The following is a 27876-nucleotide window of genomic DNA, read 5'->3' as shown; positions in this document are numbered from 1 at the left end:
CACTGGGGATGAAAAAGCGCGCGTCATACATGCTGTGTATTTATTATCCCTATCAATACAAATGACTCACGAATAAATGCCAATGTATGACAATGACAATGTACACGGTGAGGGATGAAAGAACGAGCAACAGATACATCTCTCCATAATAATCACCAATAAAAACGGCGAGCCGGACTACACGCAGCTAGCAATCACATTATATATGTATAGACGCGCGGCGCGGCGCCTAGCACTCTGCAAGCCTGGAATGACTGGGGCGCGCCCGGTCCACGGGCAGGGTGGCGCCCTCTCTGATGGCCGCCAGGTGGGGCGGCTGCAGCGTGCACACCACCTGGTCGCCGCTGAGCACGGCCATCGCCACGTTCTCGCCGTAGCCGCGCAGCCGGCGCAGGTCGTGGTACATCTGCGCCTGGTCAAAGTCCCGCAGGCGGGCCTCACTCAGCGCCTGGCAGTGCGGCGCCGCCTGACTAGCGGCGAGCGCGCGCGCCTGGCCGCCGCCGGCGCGCACCGCCCGCTCGGCGCCGTACGGAATCAGCGGCCGGTTATCACTGTAGTTGCGCGAGCTCTGTCGGCTCATGTCCGACTGCTTGCGGTCCTCGTCGCTGACGTCCGAGACGAGCAGCTCGTGGCGCGGCTCGTGGCGCTCGATCTCCTCGTACACCGGGTCGCCGTCCACCTCCATGTAGGTGTGGTAGGGCGAGTGGGAGCGGCCCCCGCGCCCGCCGCGCCGCACCTGCTGCTGGTACACGGCGAAGAACTCGGGGTTGACGCGCGGCCCCAGCTCGCCCGGCTGCACGGGCACCAGCACGGCGGCCGGCCGCTCCAGGCTCGGTGCCGACGCCAGGTAGCGCACGTTGTTGAGCGTCAGATGCGGCGACTCGTTCTCGGAGCCGGTGCCGTGGCCTGAGTCGTGACTCTGCATGTTGTAGGCGCCGCTCTGCAAGGAGGGAGGGGGACGTCAGTCAGGCAGGTCACGCGGCCTGATCCGTGCGCGGCGACGGGGATCGATTGCCCGTCTGTCTAGACAGCTGCTCAGCCACCGCAGCTGGCCGGCAGCTGGGTGGGCGGGGACCAGGCCGACGCAAGTGACGAGGATACGGTAGGCCAACAGAGAGGCATGGCAGACCCGGAACGTTTGGTAACGCTTCAGAACTTGTAGCACAAACACAATGTTTTCCAATCACGTCTGATAAAGTAAATCTGGATTCAATGCCTGACATGACACTGTAAAAAGGTCCATCATGACAAACGTGAAGTAGCATTGCCAACAGCCTTGAGCAGTCTGCGCCACTTGTACCACAAAAGCCACTGGGCACGGTATGAAGAACTTGCCGGTTACACAGCAGTGCATGCGAGAGCCGGCAGTCCCCAAACGCCACCTGACGGCAATCGGCACGTCAAGAAGAGGTCACAAGGTCGCCTCACCTTCTCGGCGGCCAGCACCTCGCCGCCGAGACTTGTGCGCAGCTTGGCCGGCATAGAGCTGCGCATGGTGCCGCGCCGCAGGCTGCCGGCCGGCGTGTGCGCCGGGTTCAGCGAGTTCAGCGTGGCCGACTTGGGGTTGGTCGGCGCGTGCGGCGACCACAGGCGCGGGATCTGCGGCAGGCGGGCGGTGACAACACGGCGACACGGAGCCAGCAGTGACTGACGCTCAAGGGCTGTAGCTGTGCGTTTGGAATTGAAGACAGGCTTCAGCGCAACAAACCCTTTGAATCTAAGCACTGAGACCCGTCACCAAACACATTTCAGATAGTGAATGTGCGCGACGGTGCCATTGAAATTATATGCCAAATGTGTGGTATGCTGTATGTGCGCTGAGTACTGACCACGACACACAACACCCGACGAGGCAGAAGATGAACCAAAGCGGACAGGTAGGTGCGCGGTTGCCATGCGGACATCACAGGAGGAGGGTGACGTCATGCGATCGGTCGAAGCGTGAGCCGAGACGTACATTGTTCTGCGTGGCCAGGTTGAGCACGGTGTTGATGGTGCCGTTGCTGGTGGAGAGCGCCTCGGCGTGGTCGCGGCCCAGCGTCTTGGAACTCTTCAGGCAGACGGGTAGCAGGCCGTGGCTGTCCAGCTCCTTCCTTACCTGATGCGACGTCACAGAGCATGCTACAGAGCGTGCACACGCAGCTCACGGACAGCGGTGCAGGCACAGCCACACGGATCCCCGAGCGTGAAGCCCCGGCGGGCAGGACTCCGACTCAACAGGGCTCGAAAAAACGGCTGATGAGGGGCCAAACGACCCATGGCCAAACAGCGAACGTACACAAGCCTCGGGCGGCCGGCAAACATCCCCGCGCGCAAAGCAGGCGAAAACCGAGAGAGAAGCTTGGCATGCAGACAGACAGCCCTCGCACGCGTACCTTCTCGTTCTGGACACAGTGCAAGGCGAAGATGAAGAGTCCGAGCAGCGCGTTGGCCACGGTGAAGAGGTAGGCCATGACAACGGTGCGCTGGTCCAGGAACACCAGGCCGAACGTCCAGGTGAGCACGAGCAGCAGCAGCAGCAGAAGCGCGGCGCGCAGCCAGGCGCGGATGTAGGAGAGCCGCGACTGCTCCTTGGTCTTGATGGTGATGGCGGCGCTGCTGTGCTGCAGCATCACGAACACGGCCAGCCCCAGGAAGATGGCGGTCAGCTGAAAGTGGGGGCGGCGGTCAGCGGGGCGTCGGAGTTGTTTGGCACGTGGACACGAAAGCGTGGCGTCGTACAGCAAACACGCTCGTAAAGCGCCGCCGTCCGCACGCACTGTGCCGCTGCCGCCGCGTAAAAACAGCCCGTATTGAACGGCGCTGCATAATGCATGAGCGGCGATTGGTTCCGCCTGGTCATACTGCAAACAGGCATTTGAATGCGTGCCGTTGAAACTAGAGTCGCGTCGCGGCCGAATGACGGTCGACAAATCCCACCCAGTGAGGCGTATCAGTGCGACAATTCAAACACCACAACGCGGCCGGCGGAGGCCGACCTGCCGCTTCAGGCGAGAGGCGAGAAAACATCACGGGGCGGCAGCGCCGCACACCGGCCGGGCGTGAAGCCCGCCGGCGAGCCGCGGCCGCGACTGCGAACTCGCGCTCACCAGGATCAGGATGATGGCCGGGCCGGCGAAGCTGAAGACGAAGTAGTTGTCCGTGCGCAGCCAGCAGTGCGACTCCGTGCCGTAGCTGATGGGGTCGACCACGCAGGAGACGGCCACGATCAGCAGCGGGATGCCGTAGGCGGCCACGTAGTACCACTTGAGCCGCGACCGCTCGCCCTCAAACACCGTCAGCGTCACGTACAGCTGGAACGCCTCGAAGAAGAGCCAGAAGAAGGCGGCCATCAAGAAGAAGTGCATGAGGCCGGCCAGCACGCCGCAGACCACCGGGCTGCCGGTCTGGTGCAGGCCCACCAGGAAGCTCAGCTCCACCATCAGCAGGCACACGATCAGGTTCTTGTGGATGGAGGTGCGGTCCGACTGCAGACCCCGCAGCAGGATGAGTGCCAGCAGCGTGGCGCAGAGGCAGAGCAGGGCCACGGCGCAGCCGACGTACACCACGATCCGCAGCGCCTGGTCGTCCTGCGTCAGCGGCGCCGCGAACACGTCCATGAGTACGGCGAAGCTGGTCAGGTGGTCGCACTCACACATGGTGTGCGTGCGGTTGGTGAAGGTGACGCGACAGCCCTCCTCCGACCACATGTTGACCGTGTAGTCCCAGAAGGAGCAGCTCGGGTTGGTGACGTTCTCGGTGGTCAGGTGGCGGAAGGTCATGTGCACCGGCTGCGACAGCTGGATATGGCGGCCCTCGCCCAGCGACGCCGACAGCACCAGGCTGTTGACGATGCGAGTGCGGTTGGCCGCCGGGTAGAGCGCCGCCTCGTGCCGCCGCTCTGACCAGCTGAGCGGCTCCAGCACCGACTCCAGCCCGCTGTAGGCCAGGAACACCACCTTCACGGTGCCGCGCCGGCTGTTCTCCAGCAGCGACGCCTTGCTCAGGTGCATCGAGTTGCCGGCGATGTCCCACTGGTCCAGCGCCACGTCAGACGGGAAGTGCAGGTCGGTCATGCTCTCCACTTTCTTGTTGTGCACGGTCATTACTGCAATGGGAGCACATGCGGTCAGACTCGAGGCGTTACTACGGAGGTCACAGCACGGCAAAAGAGAGTATAGAACTTTTCGATAAGCCCCGGGAAAGAATGCCACTAGAAATGGCTACCCGCAAGCACATCGGTAGATGTATAGGAGCCACAAGGTAACAAAGAATCGGAAATTCTACCGCAACGCTCTAAAGTCCCGTGTCCATCTTTCGGAAGCCCTGCTTCGCGCCCACTACGCCACAGCGGCGCAGGCCCACCGCCGACGGCATCTCACTCGCGCCAGCCACTCACGCAGGTTCCGGTCGATCTCGAGGATGGTGCGGTCGGGCAGTACGTTGTCGCTGAGCAGAAAGGCATTCTGCTCAAGCCCGATGAGCAGCGAGGTGGCGGCGCGGCGCCGCTCCTCCGGCCCCAGGTCCCGCCAGGCCGCCAGCTGGCCGGCGTCCAGCACGTTGCTGGCGGCGCGCACCACGTCCTCGGTGAGCTCGGTGACGATCGCCTCGCGCCGCTCCACGGCCGGCACGGCGATCAGCTGCTGCGCCTGTCGCGACGCCAAGTGGTTCACCAGGCGCGCCGCCGTGCGCACGTCGCCGCCGAACAGGCCGTCGGAGCGGTCGGTGACCTGCGCCAGCTCGGCGGCCACGCGCAGCGTGTGCTCGCCGCTCAGCAAGCGCTCCTCCAGCGCCGCCATCAGGATCGACTTGCACTCGCTGAGGTCGGGCCGCGCGGCCCAGGCGGCGCGCGCCGGCGGGCTGCCGGCCGCCGCCGTCGCCGCCGCCGCGCCGTGCTGACACGGCCAGCGCGCGTAGCCGGTGGCGCCACCTGGGCAGGCGAGCACGGCCACGTCGCCGGCGCGCGTGTAGTTCCAGCGCAGGCCGCGAGAGGTCCGCGCCGGGCAGTAGTGCGGGCTGGCCGCCAGCCAGGGGTCGGGCAGGGTCGGCGCCGGCTGGGCCGCCGCAGGACGCCGCGACGAGCCTGCAACGGAGCGGGGGGCGTGCCGTGAGCGGGTGACCGGACGCCGGCGGCGCATGACCGGACGGCTCGCCGACAGCTGCCGGTCGCCCGTAAAACAAACCCCGCCGCGTTTACGAGGTGTCGGAGCGAGACGGAATCGCTCGGTTTGGCTGCGGGCGGACGAGCGACGGAACGGGCGCGGTTAGTGGTGAGTCACACGGGCAGGTGGCGCTGGCTCACCTGGCGGCCGGCGCGTCGTTGTCCGCGCCGAGCTGGTGCTGACCGGCCGCGGCGTCGTCCTCGGCTTCGCCGTGGCGGCGACGGCGTCGCCGTCAGCGGCAGCGGCGGCGGCAGCGGTAGTGGTGGTGGCGGTGGTGGTCGCCGCGGTGGTGGTGGTGGAGCTCGCCGGCCGGTCGGGCGCGACGACGCCTCGCTGCGCGCCGTCGGCCGGCTGGACGACCGTCACCAGGCGGCCGTCGCCGTCTGACTCGACCTTCTCCACCCTGCCGCCCTGCTGGCGGCGGCCCGTCACGCCCGGGATGATCACCTGCACGCCGTCGTTGGAGGCGGCCGGCGGCAGGCCGGGCAGCCGCGGCCGGCGCGTGGTCGTGGTGGCCGGCGGCCGGCGGGAGGTGGTCGTGCCGCTCGTCAGCCACAGGTTCGGGTCCGGATAAGACGAGTACCACGGCGGGTGCGGCCGCTTCGTCGTCGTCGTGGAGGCGGCTGGAGACGGACGTCGGTTAGTTCGCACGCGGACGACACGGACGGACGGGCAGGCGCTAGGCACGCGGCCACGCGACGTTACAGCGAGCTGGCAAGACTCATCGAAACAGACGTGACCGTTCAGGGGCGCCGTCTCAAGAAACAGACGTTAACGTTCAGAGACGCTGTTTCAAGAAATAGACGTCACCGTTCAGGGACGCCGTCTCAGGAAACAGACGTCACCATTCAGGGACGCTGTCTCCAGAAACAGCCATCGCCATTCAGGGACGCTGTCTCAAGACACGGCCAGACACGGTTCCGGGCGGCGCATAAACACGAGCTGGTTAATTAACGGTCGCGGCGGCTCGACAAACAATCAGCATCTGACATTCAGCGCTTTGAAGAGAGCACGCGAGCTCCGGTCGATATCGCCTGCCCGCCGGCGGCCGCGGGCGGCGTGCACGACAGAGGGCGCCGGACGGGTGCGCTGTGCAGGGTGCATGCTCACAGCTGCGGCGGCCTGCCGTGCAGAGAGCACACCTGACCGCTCGTCGTGCAGTGCAAGCAATTTTCATGCAGAGCAGCAGATAACGGGCTTGACATGTACAGGATTTATAAGAAACTCACACAAAGGTCGGCAATTTTGCGCTAATGTACCATTGTGCATGGCTTTGGGCCGGCCGGGCAAGCCTGTCCAGCAGTTCGTGCAATCACATTAGCCGGCCGCCATGCCGCCGGCCATTACCCGTGGCCGGTACGCGGAATCAATCGAGTGTAAAAATTGTTTATGACGCGGGGATGGGTTTATCGGTCCGCTTTATGGAACAATTACTTGCCGTTTTCTTATCGGGCGACAGTTACAACACCCCCGGCAACAAGTGTGCGACAGCGGGGCCGACAGGCCGGCGGCCGCCGGCTGCTGCACGCTGCCCGGCCTGGCCGCCGGCTGTCGCACGTTACCCCGGCCTGAGTTGAGGCGTGACGTCACGCGGTCCGGGCGTGCCGGCCCGTCCGACGCGGGCACGTGCGCGGCCGCTTTCACGTGCGAGCGTGCACACAAAGCGCCTCCCTCTCTCACTCACCGACTCACTCGCTCACCCACTCGCATGCGGGGACACTGAGGCATGCGCGGGAGCGGAGGCGGGTGGAACGAACTGGCAGGCGAGCTTCGTCAGCATGCGGACCCGGCTACGGAGAGAGCGGGTTACCTCTCTTGCGGCACTGAAACTGGGCCTCCAGGTATTTGAAGGTGGCCGGGCAGGCGTCACCGAAGGTGGCGACGTTGGCCGTGACGGTACAGGCGCGCCGCTTGTCACAGCTGCCGGACAGCCGGCCGCGGTCAGCGGGGTCACGCGCGGTCAAGGTCGGCTCCCGCGGGAGTCCGGGCGACGGCCGCGGGCCGAGCGGCGCCATGGGAAACGAGGAACGGGGACAGGACTCTCGCGCCGGGTCGTTAGACAAGTATGCATTTTTTACGCCAGGCACGCGGGTAGCGCCGTGGAATGCGTGAGCCGGCGACTGCGGCCCGGTTCTTTTCACGATGGCCGGGGGGTGCAGCGGGTCTCTTCGTTCCGGGCCGGTGAGGTGGTCGGGCCAGCCGGCGCTGGGCAGCGTCTGGCCCCGATTCCCGCCTCCCGCGGCTCTAACGACCGCACGCGCCTCGGCCGGCCGCGGCGCCGGCGGCGACGGCGGCGCGCGGGCGGCGGCGGCGGCGGCGCGCGCGCGCCCGCGCCGGAACTGTACCCGTCTTTCGCGCCGCCGGCTGGGGGAGCCTGATTAAATTAGACATTGAAGGGCATTGCGGATGTTGCAGGGTGAATGATGGGGCCAAATTATAGCCTGGCCACGTCCATGAGGCCGGCGGCAATTAGCAATTCCGATTGACGTTGGTCGGGGCGCGATCGGCTTTGTTCGCCGGCGCTCCACGCACGCCGTAAACCCGACGCTGCCGGCCAGACAGAGAGGCCGCTGCCGCACCGGTCAGCCGCTCTCCGGTTTACGACATTTTTGGCGTCGGCGGGATGTCGTGCGGACGGTGACGGCGGTGGAAGGGGGGGGGGACCGGTCCAGGTGAGCGCGGACAGCATGCCGCGGTGGCTCCCGAGGCTGGCCCGTGGGAAGGTCAGGGAAGACGGCCGGGCGGCTGCGAGCTACGCCACTGAAAACTGGGTTAGTTGGTTAGTGACAGGGGACAGAAAACCCGAAGACACCGCCACCACCATGCCGATCCGGCAGAGCAAGCTAAACCAACCTGATACACAGCTGTAGTGGACTTCAATGTACTTAAACGTTCCAGGACACGAGTCTCCGAACTTCTCGGCGGTGACGTCAACAGAACACTTATTGCCAACTCCGCAACTGAAAATCAACCGAAACAAAGTCAACAAAACACATCAAACTCGCTGAAAACAAAGAAAAGGGCAGTCTGGGGAAACACAGCTGTGCGATCAGTGCCACATAAGACGGCGGAAGCGCCCGACTTCCGGACACTGGGCGGCGAGGGCGCGAGAGCGGCGGGTGTCCGATACTTCCGCCCTCCGCTGCAGGACCGTCTGATCTCCTCGACCCACCACCCTCAGCAGCCCCTATCCCAGCGGCTGCCAGACCGCATGAATCCGTCACCAGCCACCACGCCGGCACAGCACATCTGAGCCCGCTACACTCCGCCCCGGGACCAGGCGCGCTCCTACAGCGGCGCCCCCCTAACTCGTGACCGTGCCCCACATCGTGGCGCGGCCCGCCGGGCCCTGTGACAGTACCGCGCCGGGCGGCAGGCCGTAAAGCGCTATAATTTACGGCGCACTCTCCGGTGCGGCTAATAGATTAGGTGCGGCGCGATCCGACCCAGCGCTGCCGTCACGGCGACGGCGCTGCACGGAGGCCGCGCCGCTCAGCTGTGACGCGACCGTCCTTCCGCGGGGACGCCGGCCGACGGCGTCGCGCCGCCGTCGTCCGTCGCGTCGGCGTCGACGGCCGTCACGGTCCGCTGGACGGCGGCCGCCGACCGACGGCTCCTGTGAGGCCCATGCGCCGCACATTGAAGAGCGCCGCCGCCGTCGGCCAGGGCATGTCCGACAAAGGTCGCGTGGACATTACACGCCGGCGGCGTGCATCATTTAATATCGCGCCTGCCGCACGGTCTATGATCCCTTTGGCAAATCCAAGGCGACCTACGACACAGACGCCGTGCATCGGGCTAATGATGTGCGGCGTTCTGTGGAGCGGGCGCTGTGCCTCGTGTGTCGCCATGCGGCGGGACTGGCGCGGCCCCTGACACCGGCTGGAATGCATACAAGCACCTGCGCATAACTCCAAGGAGCCCGCGCTCGGGCGGAACAGAATTCGGAATCAGAAGCGGCCCGGCCAGAGACGCTGGGCGCCGGCAGCCGCGGCGCCGGCAGCCGCGGCGACGGCGGCGGTGGCGGCGGCAGCGGGACCGGTTCCCGCCGCCGGATCGGTGGCTTTCCTCGCGGTCTGATCGGGCCGATCACTGTGCACGGCTCGCCGCGGGAGAGGCCGCGCCAGCCCCACCGGATGGCCGGCGCTGGCTGGCGCGGCGGGTCCGCCTGACACCGCTAAACGGCGGTAGCCAGCGAACGGCTGGAGGGCACCGACGGGGAAGGAAATAGCGTCCCGAAGGAAAACAGCTGCGAGTTCTGTTGCAAATGGCTGAGTAACATAGGCTACGACATAAAACAATACATGCATGAAATGTGAAATATACTCATGCTTCCCCGACTATCAGATTTGGCCTTACTTAAGGATAATGAAGATAAGATGGCTGACAGAAAATCGCAACACCGACACGCAACAAAACACGGCGCGCCGAAATCAAAGCAACGACTACCCGTCTCTTGTGAGCTGTCTACTGCCCGCAGCCTGGCCGCCAGCCAAGCCAGCCGCAGAGGACCGGAGAGCGGAGCTGACCGCCGGCCATGACGCTGAGGCGCACCAGGGCCGTCAGCTGGGAGGGCCACCAACGCAGCCGGGCCGCCCGTGACCGTGTCCAGCCGCCCCTGTTGCACAATGTCACAGATTGCGCGTGAAATCGATCACCGTCGGCCCGTGCAGGCGCCGGCGCCATCCGGTCCGATCTGGTCCGGTCCGGTCGCCGCCGCTCCTGATGGGCACCTGGCGCACCCGCCGGAAACACGCGCACGGCCGCCGTGCCCACCCGGGCCGCCGCCGCCGCCACCGCCGGCGGCGGCGTCAGCACGTGATCTGACAGCAGGGGACAGCTCGCGCGCAAAAAACGGCGCGGGCAGAGCGCACCGCGGCAGCGCTGTCGGCTGCAATCAGCCAGCGACTGTCCCAGCAGCCAATTAGGCTGGCCCCGTGCACGCCCGGCTGGCGGTTTTTTTCGGCCGCATGCTAAATGTCGGTGTCGATCGATGTGTGCGTGGGAGGGGGGAGGGGGGAGGGGGGGCGCACCAGCGCCCCACGCGCCGCGGTGCCCGCCGGCGCCGGCCCACGCCGTCAAAGTGGGCCGGCGCATGCGAGCCGCGCGTAAAGTCACCCATTAAACAGCGCCATTGTCTCCGGTCGACAGTTGTTTGCTCAGGCGGCTCGCCGGCGGCGCTTAGCCGGCTTCGACGCTCCGTCGCGGCCGACGCGGCGACAATCGGGCCCGCCGGCGCCGACGCGCCGAGCAAAAACCGCCGCAGCAGGGCGGCGGCCGACGTTAGCCGCCGTTACACGCCGCAGCGAGCGGGCGTCAGCCGGAGGCGAGCGCTGTCGGGCGAACGCGGCGGCGCGCCGACATCGGACCGACGTCCGTCGACGTCGTAAACAGGTCGTCACGCCGCCCGAGCCGACGCGACGTTCACAGAACGGCCACGTCCGCCAATCCGCGGCACGGTCACAGGCGCCGCGGCGTGACGTCACAGGCGGCATGCGGAAGCGTCGTCGCCCCGGTGAAGGAGACAATACGGCGCGCGGCCGGCGGCCGTGCGTCAATTAAAGTCGGCACGCAATCAGCTGTTGGCGCGGCTTGCAGACGCGCCGCCCCGCGCGGCGAACGGCGCAGCCGCACCGCGATGAAGACGTTAGGCGTCCCCGGCGGCCGATTCTCGCGCCGCATCTGGAGCTCGCCTGTCGGGCGCCGATAACGACCCCGCCTGTACATGAATATTAAATGCGGCACGAATTCCGGTCGCTGCAGAGCGCCGGTTGAAGATGGCAGCACCGCCGCGGGCGCCAGCAGCCCGGCCCATGGAAGGCGGTCGGGACCTCAGCGTCGAGCCGATCCCTGCATCATATCGAGGGCGACGAAAGTCGATGATTAACGTGCCGGTTCTGCTGCCGACACGGATCGTAGGAGGGAGGCGGGGTAGGGGGCGGGGGAGGGGTCTCGCGTGACGCTCCGACCAGCGCTGGCGGCGGCCGACCTGCTGCTCGGGTGCCGGTCAGGACCCCGCCCCTCCCCCCACTCCCTGCCCCTCCCCACCCCTCCAACGCTCGTGGATACGGCCACTTGGCCCCGTCCGAAATGACAGCGAATCAAGCTTTCAACAGTTCGCCGTTCCACAGCGCCAAATGAAACAACAGTGCGCATGCAATGGGGTCATAGCCGTGTTAATCGGTGCCATGTGGCTGTCATCAGGGCCTGGGGGCCCTCCCACCGGAGCTGGCGGAGGTGCTGCCCCGCTGTCGAACGGCACGCTTTATAGCGCCAGATTGGCACCCTGGGGCACAGCGGAATTGATTAAGTCCGTGCGGCAATGACGTTTTTGATAAATATATACGTCGGCGCTCGTTTGGCCGGCGACACGGTGTCGCGCCGCGGTCCCCCTCCCCCTCCCCCCACGACCTCGTCGGCGCCATCTTAATTTTCCGGCTGCTTGTCTCCATATGTCACTGGCGGGACAAAGGTGGTCGCCGAGGAGCCCGACCGTAACTCAGCTAAGCTCGCGTCCGTCACCCTGTTATTATGTAAAATTATCCCGCGACGACCGTGGCGCGCCGCGCTAATTGCTGTTTTCTTCTGGTGGCTCGCGTGAAGCGGGCTTGCCGAAATATCGTCCCATGCACGGCTAATTCCACGCGCGAAGATGCTAATTAAGATATTTTTCACAGGTGTTCGCGGCAAAAACCATGCGCTCGTTGAGCGTGCACCGCTGGTATAACACGCTGATCCCGTGCACACGAGTGGCGCGGGAACAGGAACACCGCGTGGCGCCAAAGCCGCCGGCGGTCCGCGGGTCGTGTGCGCTGCGAAGGCGCCGAACACAATGGCATCGTGCAGGCGTTGTGCCTGCAGAGGCTCGCTCAGCTGAGCAGGCCTGCATGTCATCCGCCGAGCGGAGAGAACCGCCGTGGCGAGGCGCGTTAATAGTTGTGGGAGGGGAAGAAGGGGAGGGGGGGGGGGAGCATGAGGAGTCTGATGTACAGTAGCATTGTGAGTTAAGTCCAGAAAACCAGCCCGTGGACCTGTTGACGAAACTAACCACTGTTATGAGATCCAAAAAAGCCTTTTTCTGAAGATTCAAATAGATCTCAAGCCTATTTGAAATGGATCCCAAAGCTCAGGACGTCCTCAGGCGAAGTTTTCAAGGCACTGCATTCCTCGTTATAACTCTTAAGAAACGCGTAAAACGCGCAGTCCTAAGAAACCCAACCACAATTTTTATATGCGTATATATGTATGTTCTAGGTGGCTACGATCAAATGTGTTCTGAATCATGGAAACAAGCTCTTTGACCGATCAGAAACCTTCTCCCAATGCAAAAACATTTACAACCAGCCGCAAGTCCGGCAGCAATACATGCCAGGCGAGGCAGATCGCAAAACCTTCTCGGTGAAATTGAAGATCAAAGAAACTTAAGACGGGATGCATAGGCAGTCACTGGACAGAACCCCGTGGAGGCTTGTGCGGTTGGTCAGCCAAAAATTATTCACCAAAATAGATTCCCAAACGTCCCATGCCGTTATTTTAACACGTACCTTCGAGCACAAGGGCTCTTAATAAATTAATTAAATAGTCTTGGCTCCTAGGGGATCATTTGCAAACACATGAAAAAAAGCTTCATGGTGAAAAACCCTCTGACCAAAATCTACAAGATGTAAAACAAAAATTACGAACCACAAAAGCTGGAATTTCTTAATGCAACATGGATATCTAACCGCGCAAGGTTGGATATCCATGACTGAATGTCTAAATCCTGGCATCCACTCCTGCGGCGCGCGCACACGCCTGCTGCCTACATCACGGATCATAGCGCCGGCCGGTTCAGATGGGGCCGCCGCCGGCCGCCGGCGCAGTCATGACCAGGCGAGGTCAGCCCCGCCCGGGGCCGGCGCGCGCGCGTGCCGCGCCCGTCTGCCATGCCGCGCGCCGTCTCACGCACGCGCGTGAACCAAACAATCGGCCGTCCGGTCCCACCGTGGCGCCCGGCTGGGACTCGGTCTTAATTACAGAGCAGACGGCGGGCGGGCCGGTCGGCCGTTTTTGCGCCGCCAGCTCGCTCTATTCAGATCAGGCTCGGTGGTCGGCATTCCTGGGGCCGGGTCAGATGGATAGCCGCCGGCGAACAATGCCGCCCCCCGCGTCGGGAGAGCGGCGGGGGGGGGGAGGGGCTGCGCCAGCCGCGCCTCGGAACCCGAGCCGCGCACTTTCTAAACATCACCGCGCGCTGCAGTCGGCTAATAGATCACCGCGGTCCATACATCGGCTGTTATTAGTTACGAAATTTCACCACGACCAGTTAATTATTTCGGCGACCTGGCCTGACCCGAGGCGAGGTGCGATCCCCGTGAATGATTCTTCATTAGAAAGCTATTATTGCAGTGTGTGCGCGACTGAATGGAGCCCGCCTGACGCCGTTATTGATAGGGTTTCAACACACGGGCCGGTCGCGCCGGCCGCGGATCGGTGTTGGTACATGTCGCTGGTGGCCGGCCCCATGGCGCCCCCCGCCCACGTATCGGCGGGCATCGCGGCGGCGAGGGATGAACGACGCTGATTTATTGAAATAATAACAGAAGTTACTTGCAGAGCCTATCCCATAATTGTATTCATGTAATGGAGGATGCACATCCGTGCACGAAATATCCTGCATGTGGCGGAGGCTGGGTCTAATTGTTACACGAGCAGGCCGTTGCAGGTGTCGGTATCCCAATAATCTGGTGCCCGGGCGCGGCAGGAGCGTGACTGTGCTTCACGCAATCATCTTAATGAGTGTCCTATCCCTGTCGGAGACCAGTACCGGGGCTGCTCTAGTTCCATCCCAGCCCCGTGTCAACTGCACATAGTCGCTCACATCTGCACAGCCCTGCTCACAGGCGACCCTTCCCATCATCCCGCCAGTGCGTGACATCTCGCGCTCTCTCGCGTCCGCGGCCGAGCCAGGTGACACTGTTCTCCGGCCGGCGCATGAGGTCGTGGTCGGCATTGTTCCTCCGCGACATTACGATACAGCGCGGCGAAAGCGTCTGGGGCGGGCAGGTCAGCATTGTTCAGCTGAACACTGGGGGGAGCCGCCATTGTTGTCAGCCGTGTCGCGAGCGCGGTGAGCGCTTCCTTGCTCTGTCGCCGTGTCACAGTGTCACTGTTTCTTGCACGTGTCGCCGCATACCGGATCTTGGTGTTGCCATGCCACCTTATGCTTACCAAACTTGATACACATTTTGTGAAGTACCTCATATTTGCCCGTTGCGTACCTACTTCCCAGCTCAGCCGAGCTTATCACCTATCACCTGTCCCACCTGCTCGCGTAAACTCGTCCCACATAGCACAATGACCTGAACCGAGTCCACCAACAGCCAGCGGCGGGAGGCATCGTAGCTTACCTCTGCTCCAGCACGCGCAGGGAGCGCGGCGACATGCAGTTGACGCTCCAGTCGGTGTTGCCCTTCTCGTTGCAGATGGTGATGGAGAAGCGGCCGAAGTTGGCTCGGATCAGGTTGATGAGCTCGTCGTCGCCACACTCCAGCTTCAGCGTCGAGCCCTCGCAGGCGTACACCGTGCTGTAGCCGGCTGCAACGGGCGCACAGAGGCGGGTCAAGCGCGCGGACAGGTTAGGCGTCCAGGCGTGACACAGCCCAGGCGGGTCAGGCGCGTGGACAGGCCAGGCACTCAGGCGTGTCACAGCCTTGGCGGGTCAGGCGCACGGACAGGTCATGGCCCAGGCGTGTCACAGTCCAGGCGGGTCAGGCACATTCCGTCACGCGCAAAAGTACGTTGAACGCTGCGCCTAAAGCCTCCCCCACCATAACCCCTCCATCGGTACCGATGCGGCCGGCGGTGACGGTGGCGGAGACGGCGGCGGCGGAGGCGTCACAGGGCGCCCGCGGGACCCGTCCGCTGGATTAGGGACGACGCCGGCGTGCGCCGTTCGACGCGACCGATGAAAAATTGAGCGCGATTGAGATATCGCTCGGTTGGCCGCCTCCGCCGAACGCCGATGCTATCGCGTCATTAGCATTCTCGCCGAAAATAGAGCTAATTAATAGACCCACCACCTGCTTTAACAAGCTATCGCAGCCAGAGTATTCCGGATCGGTCCCCATTTCCCAGGTTGAGCGATCTGGCGGCGTCATTCCATCACGAGTGGCAGACTCGGAGGGATCCTCGGCTTCCGGCGAGCAGGGACACGTGCACGGTTCGCGGGCGGCCGGGTCAGAAGCTGCTGGCGCCAGCTGACCCCTGAGTTGGTTCACCGGGATGATCGGCACGACCCGGGCGATTTTACGACTTTTATACGAGCGCCTCCTTAATGGAGGCGTCTCTGTTGAAATCATTAAACCGGCAACGCAAGCCGCCTATCCTTTACCTGATTGGGATCGCGCCTGGAAAACAAGGTCCTCGCTAAAAGCGGGCGGAAAAAGCCGGCCATAAAGTGATTTGCACCTTGGCAGTTAATTCAAGCCGCTGTCCCTCATTCTCCGAGACAAAAGAAGGCCTTGGTGGCGACCGCGCCGAAAGGTGGCGCGGACGTGGCGGAACAGTGCCGGACGCAGCGCGACTGCCACTGTTGGATTAATCGCGTCTTCCGACACATCGCGCCAAACAATGCCAACAGCGGGCCGGCTGGTAAATTGGTCGGCCCTCCTCCTGGTATTGTCTTGGCCGACGCGGCTGGACGGACGGGTTTGGCACGGCCGCCGATCAAGGGCGGCGACGTCCGCGGCGTTGGAATGCCAGTCGTCAGCCTCTCCCGCCGTGCGCAATGTTCAGCTCCAATACAATACAGCTCCGGGTACAATATTCCCCATATTTTTTCGGGACGCGGTAGGTTTGATCCTCCGACTGGCACCAGTGGGAGCCGGCCCCGGCCCCGCGTGCCTGGCTGCGCCCGTGCGTCGATCAAACGCCGCCGCCACGCCGGTGGCCGCCGCTGCCGACCGGGCGACGGCGCGGGGTTTAGCCCACATTAGAGTCGAGCGCGGAGGCGCTCTCTGGGCACCGCGCCGCTGTAATGGTGAGTAAACAGCCGGAGGCGTCGGCGCACGGCCCGAGCCGGAGCAGCGCTGCCTGCCGGGGCCGGAGCAGCGCTGCCTACTGGGGCCGGAGCAGCGCTGTCTCTGGGGCCGGAGCAGCGCTGCCTACTGGGCCTGGAGCAGCGCTGCCTACTGGGGCCGGAGCAGCGCTGTCTCTGGGGCCGGAGCAGCGCTGACTACTGGGGCCGGAGCAGCGCTGCCTACTGGGCCCGGAGCAAAGCTGCCTGCTTGGGCCGGAGCAGCGCTGCCTCTGGGGCCGGAGCAGCGCTGTCTCTGGGGCCGGAGCAGCGCTGTCTCTGGGGCCGGAGCAGCGCTGTCTCTGGGGCCGGAGCAGCGCTGACTACTGGGTCCGGAGCAGCGCTGCCTGCTTGGGTCGGGGCGGCGCTGCCTGCTTGGGCCGGAGCAGCGCTGCCTGCTGAGCCCGGTTCTCGGCGCCCTCAGCTGTTCCGTGCCGACGCATCGCTTATCAAAACCGTCCAATTCGTATTAAATGAGGAGAAATATGCATCAACCGCTTTGTTCCTCTCCTCCCTGCAGCTCGACTAATTTATGGCTCCTTTAAAATGATACAGGATCAGCTTATAAAGAGTAATTTACCATGATTTATCCATGAGAAACGGGCCTAATTAACAGTCTATGAGACCTACAGCAGGTAGTGCGGCTGGCCGCCCCCAAACACCTTTTATTACGGCCGCTGTCGGCCGAATATCAAGCGTCCGATTTTGATTTAATTTCCGCACCGGGGCTGCCGGTGGGTGCCGGCCGTTATACCGTCCCTCTCAACGGGTGCCGGGCAGGGGAGGAGTCCACCTGAGGTCGGCAGGAGGCGGGCATGGCCACGGCATGGACAAAGAACGGCGCACGAAGCTGTTCATCGCTGGCGCGGCGGAGCACTCGACTTCCCTTTCATCCTTTGGCTGCGATTGAAAGACACGCTGCGCGAAAGGCTCGCAAACAAGCGGCGGCTTACCACACACATTTTGACGGGACAAAATTAGCCGGCCGGATGCACACAGCACAGCGAGAAAGTACAAACGGACGTGAACAAACACCCGCGTGAGGAACGCAGACAGATCGGTGCGCACACAAGGAAGCGGAGACACCGGGGAGCGGGCCGACTGTCGCTGAGGCTGGCCCCCCAGCAGCCTCGGCGGCCGGCTCGCCGCTCAACCGGCATTGTCCGGCCGGCCTAAGTGCGCTAACGCCGCCTGCGTTTGGGGAAACTCTGTCAGATTTTGATGGATGAACGGTGGTTGTCGGGGGCGATAACGCGGGTCTGGCGGCCGGACTCGAGCGGCGCCTCCGGTCCCGGGCGGCAGATTCGTCCCGACCTGGGGAGGGAGGATCCACCGGCCCGCCTCCGGCCGCCCTCCGCTGCCGGTCCCCAGTCCGGACCGGGATCACCACCGATCACCAGGAGACGGCGCAGGACCACCGGAATCATCCGCTCATCAGACGACAAGCAAACAATTAAACGCGTCTGGGGCGCGGACGGACCAGCGGGCCCGTGGAGCGATGGCGGTCCATTAGGCCCGCGGCCGGCCTCCTTAAACACCCGTCAGAGGGCTGTCGCGCGTCCCCGCTGACAAGAAACGGGTGGGCCGGCCGTGATAGATGGCCCGTGTCGGCCGTCATCGTCTGTGCGCGTAGGCAGCGCTGTGCCATTTTCATTATCTGTCGGTGCGCCTCCGGCCGTGACGGTCGTGCCGATCTGGCCGTCAGGGGGGGGGGGGCGTCAGGGGGCGGGGGCCGCTACCAACACCGGACCTCCCGTGTCGCGGTCCGGCGACTCGGTCCAGCCGCGCGCCGCGGGGAGCCCGGCTCCGCCCCGCCAACTGACGGCCCACAAAAAAGGTCGTCTTCGGCGGTCGTCCGCGGCGCCCGGTGAGAAGCTGCGGTGGGTGCGGACCAGCGGTCCCAGACTGCGACCGCTGGAGGACCAGCGGCGCCAGTGAGTGGGAGGGAAGGTGTCACCCGACCAGCACACCAGCGCACGGCGGCTGACGGCCGACAGAAGCCCAGCCAGCTGTGGCTGACCGGCGGCGACCAGTTTTTCATTCAAGCGGTGCCTCGCGGTCCAGCTTCGAGCGAGCGCGCCTAACGATCCCGGCTTCCAGCCGCTGTTTATTCTCTGCGGTCGTCGGCCGTGTCTCCGGAGTGCTCTGCTGGGGACAGCGAGCGCCCCCCGTCGCGCTCCGGCGGGGAATCTAAGCGGGCAGCGCACCGGGAGCGGGAAGTTGGGACAAAAGTCCGGGGTTCAGCTTCGCCCGGCGCCGCGCGCTGTCAACAGCGCCAAGATTTGCGGCTGAAATTAAATCGCTGTAATCTTCTTTTGCTGGGCTCGATTCAGATTCGGCAGCAATTTGTTGGAGTCGAGGAAGAAAATGAGTTGCAGACAAGTAAGTTTCAAAGAAAACGACAGGGCGAAAAATTACACCGGGCCGTGGACCATTTGGGAGAAGATATTCGAAAGAAAAGGAGGCGCTGATTAAAAAGCTGCGCTCCGTTGAGCGCCACCTGTTCTGAATATCAAAATGACAACCCGCGACAACTCAGCGTTTTCAGCAATGAGTCGGCCATTCGCTTAGGTCGGCATGGCTTCTGTCGCACCGCCGTGTGAGTCAGTTTTTAACTGCCGCTGGCCGGCCGAACCCGACTGCATTCTTTAAGCGGAGGAAGCGCCTCGGCTTTAGGGGATCCAGGGGCGGGGCTCCGCGCGCCTTTCCAGGTCAGGCTTTTATTGATGGAGAGCTCGGACAAAAACTCGATCCCGGACCGCGAGCGGCGCGGCGTAAGACCGCAGCGGGATATAACCGCAGCACCGGAAGAGCTGTCGATTCAGCCGCAGCCGTGCCGTTTCCAAGCCGGACGGCGATGGCCGCGCTCAGAAAAAAAACGCCCCGTTGTCCCGACCCGGTTCGTAATCGGGAGGCTACGCCGAGAAGCCGGCAGCATCCGTGTCTTCTCGGCTATATCTGTGTTAGGGGGACAGGAGGGCACGATCGAACGCACGGACCCGCGCTTAAAAAGATATCAACCGCACGGCCCAAGTACGGCGACGTAAACATGTCAGTTGCAGCTGTAAGAACCAGGCCGATATTTGATTGCAATCGTAAAGTCGGCATTCGCCAGTAAAACTTGATTTACAAATTGGTTTTTGTACCGATCATATGCATACGATTGGGTCGGTCGGAAGGCTGCCCGAGGGAGCGCCGACGCCATTAGGGCGGAAGGGGCACGGCGTCACTGATCGAGTCCGGCCACTCGACGGCTGTAATTGTGATGGAGTGCGCTCACTGTCGGGGGACCGAGCCGGTCAGAGCCTGGTCCCGGCGCGCCACCATGACCGATGGCAGCGCGGGGCCGCTGCCCATCAGCGCCGTCGTCGCCGACGGGGCGCCCCGGCGCCGCAGCGTCGTTGCAGCGCTACGCTCGCCCTCGCTGCCGGGCGCCGAGCGGCCTCGCCGGCGCCAGCGGAGGGCGCGACCGTAGCCACCCTCGCCAGCCGCAGATACGCTGGCGCCGCGAGCGCGTCCGCTGTAACCGCCGCTGTCGTAACGCCGTCGCAGTGCCGGCGATAGCGTCCGACCGGACAAAGCCGGTCAGCCGCGCCCTGACAGGTGACCGCGCGGCTAATAGAGCCGGCCGGCCGTATCGGCCGCGCATCGGCGCAGTGGGCATTACGCTGGCGCCGGCTGCTAATGCAATGCTCGCGGCCACTGCGCATGGTAGCATCGCGCGGCCCGCGGATCGCGGCTCGCGGCTCGCGGCCCGCGACTCGCGGCCTGCCGCCCGCACTGCCACCGCTGTGGCCGGACCATTGTGACCCGGGCGGCGGGCGGCGGGCGGCGGGGGGTGGCGGCAGCGACCCCATGCGGCGTTAATGTCCGCCTCAAACGCCGCCGACAAACACCTGAGAGGACGGCCGTCAGCGGCCGGGCACCGGAGAACGAGTCAATTACGGCCAGCCTGACAGAGGCCGCGTCACCGGTCCCCTGACCGCGCGTCACCGGCCCCAGCCGTGGGAACGTGCCGCCTCGACGGCCGTCACACCGCCGCGCCCATTATTCCAGAAAAATTTGTCGCCCCCGCGGCCAGGCGCGGCCGCCTGGAGTAATTGTCAAAATAATTGAAAGACGGGTAATTGGCAGTTTCCGCGGCGTAGCTGGGGCGCCGCCGCCGGCGCGGCCAGGCTCCGGCCGGACACGGTCGGGCCGGCGCAGCCAGGTGTCTGACCGGCTACCGCTCGGATTCGCGCGCAGGTCGGCGGGCGGTTCCATCAGATCGGCGATAGCGCGCCACATAAAAACCATGAGCCGGAGAGGTGTTTGTACCGCGGCAGCAGGACGGAGCGGGCGGCCTGCGCCGCTGGCGGACGGCCAGGGCCGTGCCACGCCGGCTGACAGGCGCAGAGTGATCGGCAAAGAGTCGACGAGTGTTTACGCCCCGTTATCTGCCGGGCCTCCCCTACTAATGGATCTGATGTCATGCCGTCTCCGCGGCCGCCCCGAGCCGGCGCTCCAGCTCGCCGGGGCAAGGACGCAACCTCCCCGAAGGCAGCGGCGCGGTTCGGCAAGCTCGACCGGCGGCGCAGCGGCGCGGACCACCGCGGCCAGCTGTACCAACGCGGGCAGGACGGCCCGTGGGCACCGGCGCCGCGGGCAGGACGGCCCGCGGGCACCCGCGCCGCGGGCCGTCCTGCCCGTGGGCACCGGCACAGCCCTTTCCCAGCGGCACCGCTGGCGGAACACCGAGGCCCGGGGCGACTCCTCAGCGGCGGCAGTCAGCACTTCCCACGCGCCACACCGAGCGGCGCCGGCGCCGGCGCCCGGCCTGTCGGCGGCCGCCCGCAGCTCGACGGGGAGGTCGCGCTGGGAGGGTCGGCCCCGGTTGACAGACAGCCCCCCGCCGACCGGCAGGGGAGGCGCGGCGGCGGCCGCCAGCTGACGCGACCCCTGACCGGTCAGCCCCGCCCCCGGCGGCCGCAAGCTGACGCGGCCGGCGCCGACCGCCGCCGCCAAATAACACGCGGTCCGACCAGAAGGAAACGGTTCAATCACCCAAATTGCGGCGAATTGGCCACCTACCGTCTAATTTCTGGCCGGCCTGGCCGCGCGTTCGCGCCGATTCGCGCACGGCGTGTCGGAAAATTGCCGGGCGGAGACAGGGGCCGTCAAAGTTTGCGCCGGATCAGCCGGGCAATTACCAGTCGAGCCGAACAGGGAAGGCGCACAATGCCCGCGGGGGCGGCCCGACAGAAAGAGAAAGGATGCGGCGAGGGACGCCCGCTTCCGATCGCCCGGATAGCGCTCCCCCCAGCCGCCCCCGAACCCTCACCCCACAGCGGCGCCCTCCGGTCGTCCTGCCGAGAGCACGCACAAACAGACGGCGGTCGCGCACGCCTGCCCGGCGTGGCGGCGACGGCGGCGGCGGCATGCCGGGCAGATCCGGTCACCGGATATGCCGCACAAGTGTGATAATGACGCGGCACCCCTTGCCGTGATGGACGGCCGGCGCTAGATGGCGCGCGAGTGGCGCGCGAGTGGCCGCCATCAGCCGCAGCGCGCACCTCCAAATGGGCGCACCGATCGGAGGGAGCGCGGCGATGGCTCGACGCACGGCTGTCGCTTATTGCGGCCGCAGGCCTCAGGTCGGTGACCGCTGACGGCGCGCCCAGCCGCGCTGGCAGTCCAGCGCCAGCGCTACAGAGGAGGAGCCTGGCCGGCGGAGTCGACATCGCGGCGAGCTGGCCGCGAGAAGCACTGGGCAGAGATGAGGAGCAGCTGAGCAAGAGCAGAGGGGGAGGGTGGGAAAGAGAAGGCGCGTCAAAACGGGAGAGACACAGAGAGCGGGAGAGGAGGAGAGAGGGAGGCGGGGGGCGCGTGGTCAGCTATACAAAGGACACAGTGACATCGGTCCGCCGCGTTGATTACAGACTGCTGCCGTCCGGGAACCATTTAATACGTGTTATCACAAATGCGGGCCTGTCGGGACCCCACACCGCACGCGCAGCTGCCGGCCGTGGGTGCGAGGGTGCTCGGCCCAGGTGGTGGGGAGGGGCCGGCCGACGCAGGCCTCCGGGGACCGGGCGCCCTCGAGGCCAGCTGAGATCCCGCACCCGGCCCAGCAAAAGGACCGGCCGCCTATTGCAACGATAAATTTCTTCGGCGGAATTTAATTGGACCAAAGGGGAACGGAGCCAAATAGTTGCCTCGAAAGCGAGCGACAGGGACGAATTGGCCCCCGCTAACTGGCTGTTTTCCCTGATAATTGCAGGGGCCAGCGCGCCCATCGCGGCAGACGGAGCGCCGCTGAGCGGCATCCGAGCGACGGCAACGTGACGCTGAGTGACCATTGTTCGGTGCGGGCTGACGCGGCACCGACACGGTCACGTTCGCTCGGCGGACGTCCCCGCGCCCGACCCGGCCGCCGAATCCATTAACCTGCCGCCCGAGCAGCGGCGGGGTTGATCAGACTCTCTGGCCGCGGCCGCGCCGGCCAGACGGCGTCATTTGCTGTGCCGGGAATGAGATGATTAGAGGAGGCCCGGCATGGAGGGGCGGCCGGCCCGGTCTCGGCCGCCGGCCAGCACCCAGCTCGCAGGAGGCGGCGACCTCCGTCGGCCGGCGTGCCCACCGCAGCTCGCTCACCGAAACCTCGTATGGAAATGCGCCCGCCTCCCGTTACCATCTAAATAGCATAGATTGTGATAAACTGCGCCGTCGATGACATTTGAAATGTAAATAAACGTGCGGTGAGAATCGTTTCTTCCAGTCGCCGAGCGGCGGCCGGGCCGACGCACTAACGGCGCGCCGCCGCGCCAGCTGACCTGTCGACGATCCCGGCGCGCGACTGCGTCGCCGGCGCCGCAGACGCCGCGACCACCATTGTTTGCCCACACCGAGAACAATCTTGAGATGCTATGCGTCACACGGGAATAATTATTAACGCTATGAATTATGGAGAGGCCGGGAAATTATAGTCTCCGAACGCTGGTATGTGCGAAGGGATGATGAGGCGTAAGGACGAGGATGGTATGCGGCCGCAGCGCTAAATGGCCCTTCTGGTCGCCTCGGTGACGATGTGGGCTGATAAAGCGAAGATGTCCGGGTGACAGGAATAACTAGCGGCGGCCGGGCCGCAGCGACCGGGCGGATACCGCCCGCGTCCTGTTTACACTGCAGCGGAGCTCGCCGCGATCGGCCGATACCATGCCGGCGATAGGGCCGCCCCCTGGGAATGGCACAATGGACCGCTCCGTGAGCGCGACTCGCACCTCGCGCCGGCTTATAAATTGCCTTGGGTTAAGTGAGTGTCGAATTTGACAGGTCATCCATGTTATGAAGAATGATTCTAGTTTATATAAATTATGTAAAACATTTCGACGGACACGGGATGATGTATCGCGATGTGATTCGAACCAAGTGAGGAAACCCGAATAGACGAGAATCGCTAATTAGCCCAACGGAAGAGGTCATGAACCGCCCCTAAACGGCGCTACAAGGGTGCTTATGTTACACGCCGTGCACATGTGTTTTCATATGCAAATTGCAGCCAGGAGTGGTTTGCCAGTTGGCACAGCTTTAGAAAGCTGCCAAGGACACGAAATGCAAGTGCGATGAGGGTCGGAATTTATGTCGAAGCCCGTATCAGATGGTGTACGTACAAACCGGCAAAAGAGCGAGTTTACCCGTGTTATTAACGAGACGGTTTGAGCCATCGCTTACGGCCGGGCGCGGCCTGAGCGGGCGCCGCTCCAGCTCGGCTGGAACGCCACCTGCACACGAGCCGCGGCGGCAGCAGCCCCCCCCCGCCCCCCCCCCCGATGACGTCACAACAGCGCCGCTGACTTCAGCCGACCTATTCGTCTTAGGCGGCGCGCAGTGATGGCCGGATGCGGCGGGCCCGTCACGCGCCGGGCACACGACGCCCCTGTGCCGCGCCGGACCCCGACCGCCAAGTATACCGGGGCCGCGCGCCGCGCGCGCCGGCGACAGGCGCCCGTTGTCCGCGCCGCCGGCGCCGGCGCGCGTCGCCGACGACGGGCGATCGGTGCCCACTTCCTGCCGCTGTTTTGCCGCCGCCGACAATGAGTAATGAATCGGGGAAGCGCAGTCAGCGGGGCGCGTTTTTTGTAATCAGTTGAGAAGGCGGCAGCGGCGGCAGCGACCTGTCGTCGCCGCCGCGCCCCTCCCGCCGCCGTTCGGCCCTCTCGAAGCCCTCACCCAGGCGGGTAGTTAGTTCCCCCCCCCCTCCCCCTCCCCCCGTCGGCGCTCTGACGCGCAAAAACTGCCGCCGCGAAACAAATAGTGTACCGCGTCCACTAAGGGTTCGTATTTTAGTCGGCCGAGTAGTCATTTGTCTGCCGCCGGCGCTCCGGTCTGGCGGCGGCGACGGCGACACGGGAGCGCCTCGCCACGGCCGACGTGACCGCCGGCTCGTCGGGGCCGGCCAGCGACGATCGAGCACCGGAGCAGCCCTGGTGATGAATTTTTAAACCCCGCGAACACCCGTCTGGGGTATCGTGAGCGACCGCGCGGTGGGCAAGACCAGGATATTGCGCCATCAAGGGGCCGGCTTTCAATTAGTTCGACCCAGATGTATCCCAATTTACGGCGGCCGTCGCCGATAAAGCAGGCGGTGTTCGCGAGACGGAGCGAGGGGAGAATGAGCCGCCCGACGCCGTCTGTTTTCCGCCGGCTCTTCAATAGTCGAGAGCCGGCCAAGGAATTACCGGGATTACAGGAACAGCGGGGGCCCCGATCTGGAAACAAATAAACCGACGCCGCTCCATCGGCGCTGGCTCACCAGTGCGGCCGCGGCCCGCACAAACGAGACGTTTTTCAATCCGGCCGGCGCGCGGCGGGAGGCGCCCTCAGTAAACACGGGTGCGAGCGGCGGCGCGCAGGGCCATCGGCCGCGCCGGATCAGCCGCTGGCGCGCCATCCGCCGTCAGCCGGCGGCCATCAGCAGCGCCGCTAACTTATGCTTTTGTTTTCCGTCGGGCCCGGCGGCCAGCGCCGGCGGCGGAAATCGAACGTCATCCGTGTCGAGTAACGGTGCGATATCGAGCTGGCGTCGTCGAGCGTCTCCGGGGCGTCGCCTCGCCTCGCCTCGCCCCGCGCGGCCCCGTGCGCAGCCGGCACCAATTTATGCCGTCTGTTAATTGATTGGAGGGCGGCGAGCGCGCTCTCCCACGAGCGGGCGGGCGGCCGGGAGGTCAGGTCGACGGCGCGCGCCAGAGGTCAGACGGCCCGCTCTCGGGACCGGCCCGAGGTCGGCGACTGAGACGCGGCCTCGGGCGCGTGTTTGGAGACGGGGTGGACCGGCCGGGACGGGCCGCGCCAGACGGCGAAGTCATCCGACGGTGAAGTCACTGCGGGAAAGTCGGGGAGACGGCCTGCGCATCTGCCGGCGCCGGCCGCCGACAGGGGTGCCGTCATCAGCAGTGCCTCATCGGGGCGTGCCCGGCCGGCCGCGGCGCCTGCATGCTGATGCCCCCCCCCCCCGTCTCTCTCCTACAGCGGCTAGCCAGCAGCCGCCCGCGCCGCCCATCGTCGAGCCTTCTTAATTGATTCGATTCACGGCTAACCCCGGAGTCTTCCGCTGATTGAGACGAAACATGACGCGCCGGCGGCGAGAGGCGCGACGGTCGCTTGGTCGTCGGGGCCACCGAACGCCCCGAGATCCGATCCATACCCCACCGCGGCCGGAGCCACACCGAGCAGACCGCACACCACAGCGGCCGGACCCACACCGAGCAGGCCACACACCGCCGCGCCGCCGGCCGGAACGTAGCGTGATCCGCGCCATTCTGTAAAACAATGTTGTACCCCATTTGTAATACATCAAATCGCCGCGCGCGCACCGCGTTTTTGTGCTGTCCGGGCCTGTCCTGGCGCGCGCGGGCGCCATCTGGTGCTCTGGTCGGCTCGCGGCCCCGCCTGTCCGTACAGGTGGCCCGGCCGACCGCGTAAAAACAGCGTGTCGGCAAGGGTCAGATCGGCGCGCTGTCGGGCGCTACGGCCGCCTCTCTCGACGCCGCGCCGCGGCAGTGACACAGCGGCGGCCCCACTATCAGCGGCGCTAATGGCGCACCAAAGGGGCACAATTACGGCGCGCGAGAGGCCGCCGGCGCGGTGCGCACGCACAGGCGGTGATCATGGCCACGCCGCCGCCGCCGCCGCGCCCGCATCACGGTCGGCCGGCAGTCATGGTGCTCCGGTCGTGCACGACGAGAGGCATTGTCCGGCCCAGCGGGCGCCGGCCTCGCCCGGCCGCCCAGCGCAGCGCCGGCCAGCGCCGGCCAGCAGCCCAGAATGAGATGTTTGCCGGCCGCCTAATAACAGTCCGTAAAAACACGCCGCACGGCCGAGATTCGCGGCCGCCGCGCCCGCCGGCCGCCGTTCAAAGCAGCGGGGCGAGCGGGCGGCCGGCACACTGGAAAGTGAGCTCTATGGGCGCCCGGTCGGCCGGTCACCCGCAGGCTTAGAACAGTAGATCTAATGGTCCCGAGTAACACCAGAACACGCCCGTAGTCAAATGGCAAAATCATTCCTTGTCTATTAATAACGGACGGCCCGGCGGCCGGACCTATTACGGCGCGGTCTGGACGCGGAGCGCACCCACTTCCGACCCCTCAGAGGCGTGCAGTGCACGCACCGCCGACCGGCCGGAGGGCGACTCCTGCCACGTCACGTCCGCCGCCAGACAGCCGCCTCGACGGCCGCCAGCTCTGCACCTCCGATGAAGACATCTCCACTGATACAAATCGCCAAATTATGCTGATTATTGTGAGCTGGGCCAATAACTGTGGTGGAACAGTAGGCGGAGTCGGCGGCGGGTCGGTGGGGTCACTGCCGTTCGCGCCATTAATTACCGGCCATGCACCGTCACCAGGTGCGCTGGAGCGGCTGGGCGGATCCGCCGACGGCCGGCGGTACAACACGCGACCCTGGGCCGGCGGCGTCGCCGGAGATCGGGGCCAATTCAGCGGCGGCCAGACGGCGGCCGGTCGGACGCCGCACCGCCCACAGGGACGACACCCGAGCGGCCGTACATCAGCCCCGCCCGGCCGGCCGACAGGCGCCGGCGCAGTCGGCCTGACCTGAGAGGGCGCGGCGCGCAACCAGAGTCGACTCCAGCCGGCGGCACCAGCTCCGAGCACGCCCCGGCCGGCGGCGTCAGCTCCAGGGCACCCCGGTCGGCCACGGCCGCGCTGGCCGCCCGGTCGCTACGTTCGGAGAGGGAGGTGCGACACGACCCCGGAAAAAGCACGCAGCCGTCACGCAGCCCGGCCATCAATCGGCTGGCGACGCGCCGTCAGATTATGCGAGGCAACGCTGCAGAAAATTAACGGCGGCTCCGGTTTCACAATGGCGGGCGCCGCAGCCGCGTGTCCTGCACGGCCGTCGTTTGGCGCGGAAACGGCGCGCCAAATGAGCCGCTGGCAGGGAAGCCGGGATTACGCTCATAAAGGAAACGGCCGTGTCGCGGCACCTGGCAATGGGCCGTGCGGTTTGTCTGTGGCAGGGCAGCTTAGGGCGGCGGGGCGCTCGGCGGGAAGGCTGCACCGATTGCGGGGCGGCCGTTCAGCGGGCAGCCACTTACCTTCGGCGGAGCAGGTAGACGCCAGCACGGCCAGGAGCAGCGTCGCCAGGGCAGCACGGCGCCGCGCCACACACATCTTGCGCAGT

At 65.2% G+C, this 27876-nt stretch overlaps 1 protein-coding gene across 1 annotated transcript; it reads right to left on the bottom strand.

Moving 5' to 3' along the window:
• Positions 1-30: 30 nt before the first annotated feature.
• On the bottom strand, positions 31-27876 carry LOC119110872 (latrophilin Cirl; the record flags this gene model as incomplete). Its single annotated transcript, XM_037234746.1, is given in 10 exon segments — positions 31-940; positions 1429-1599; positions 1958-2098; positions 2376-2648; positions 3090-4087; positions 4379-4995; positions 5530-5764; positions 6952-7061; positions 14531-14717; positions 27791-27876. Coding segments are annotated over 10 exon segments (3519 nt in total). The 3' UTR covers positions 31-229.

The sequence above is a fragment of the Pollicipes pollicipes genome, unplaced genomic scaffold, assembly GCF_011947565.3.
Source record: "Pollicipes pollicipes isolate AB1234 unplaced genomic scaffold, Ppol_2.1 Scaffold_7243;HRSCAF=8683_pilon_pilon_pilon, whole genome shotgun sequence".
Classification (NCBI taxonomy): domain Eukaryota; kingdom Metazoa; phylum Arthropoda; class Thecostraca; order Pollicipedomorpha; family Pollicipedidae; genus Pollicipes; species Pollicipes pollicipes.
This window is presented reverse-complemented; position numbering and strand designations above follow the sequence as displayed.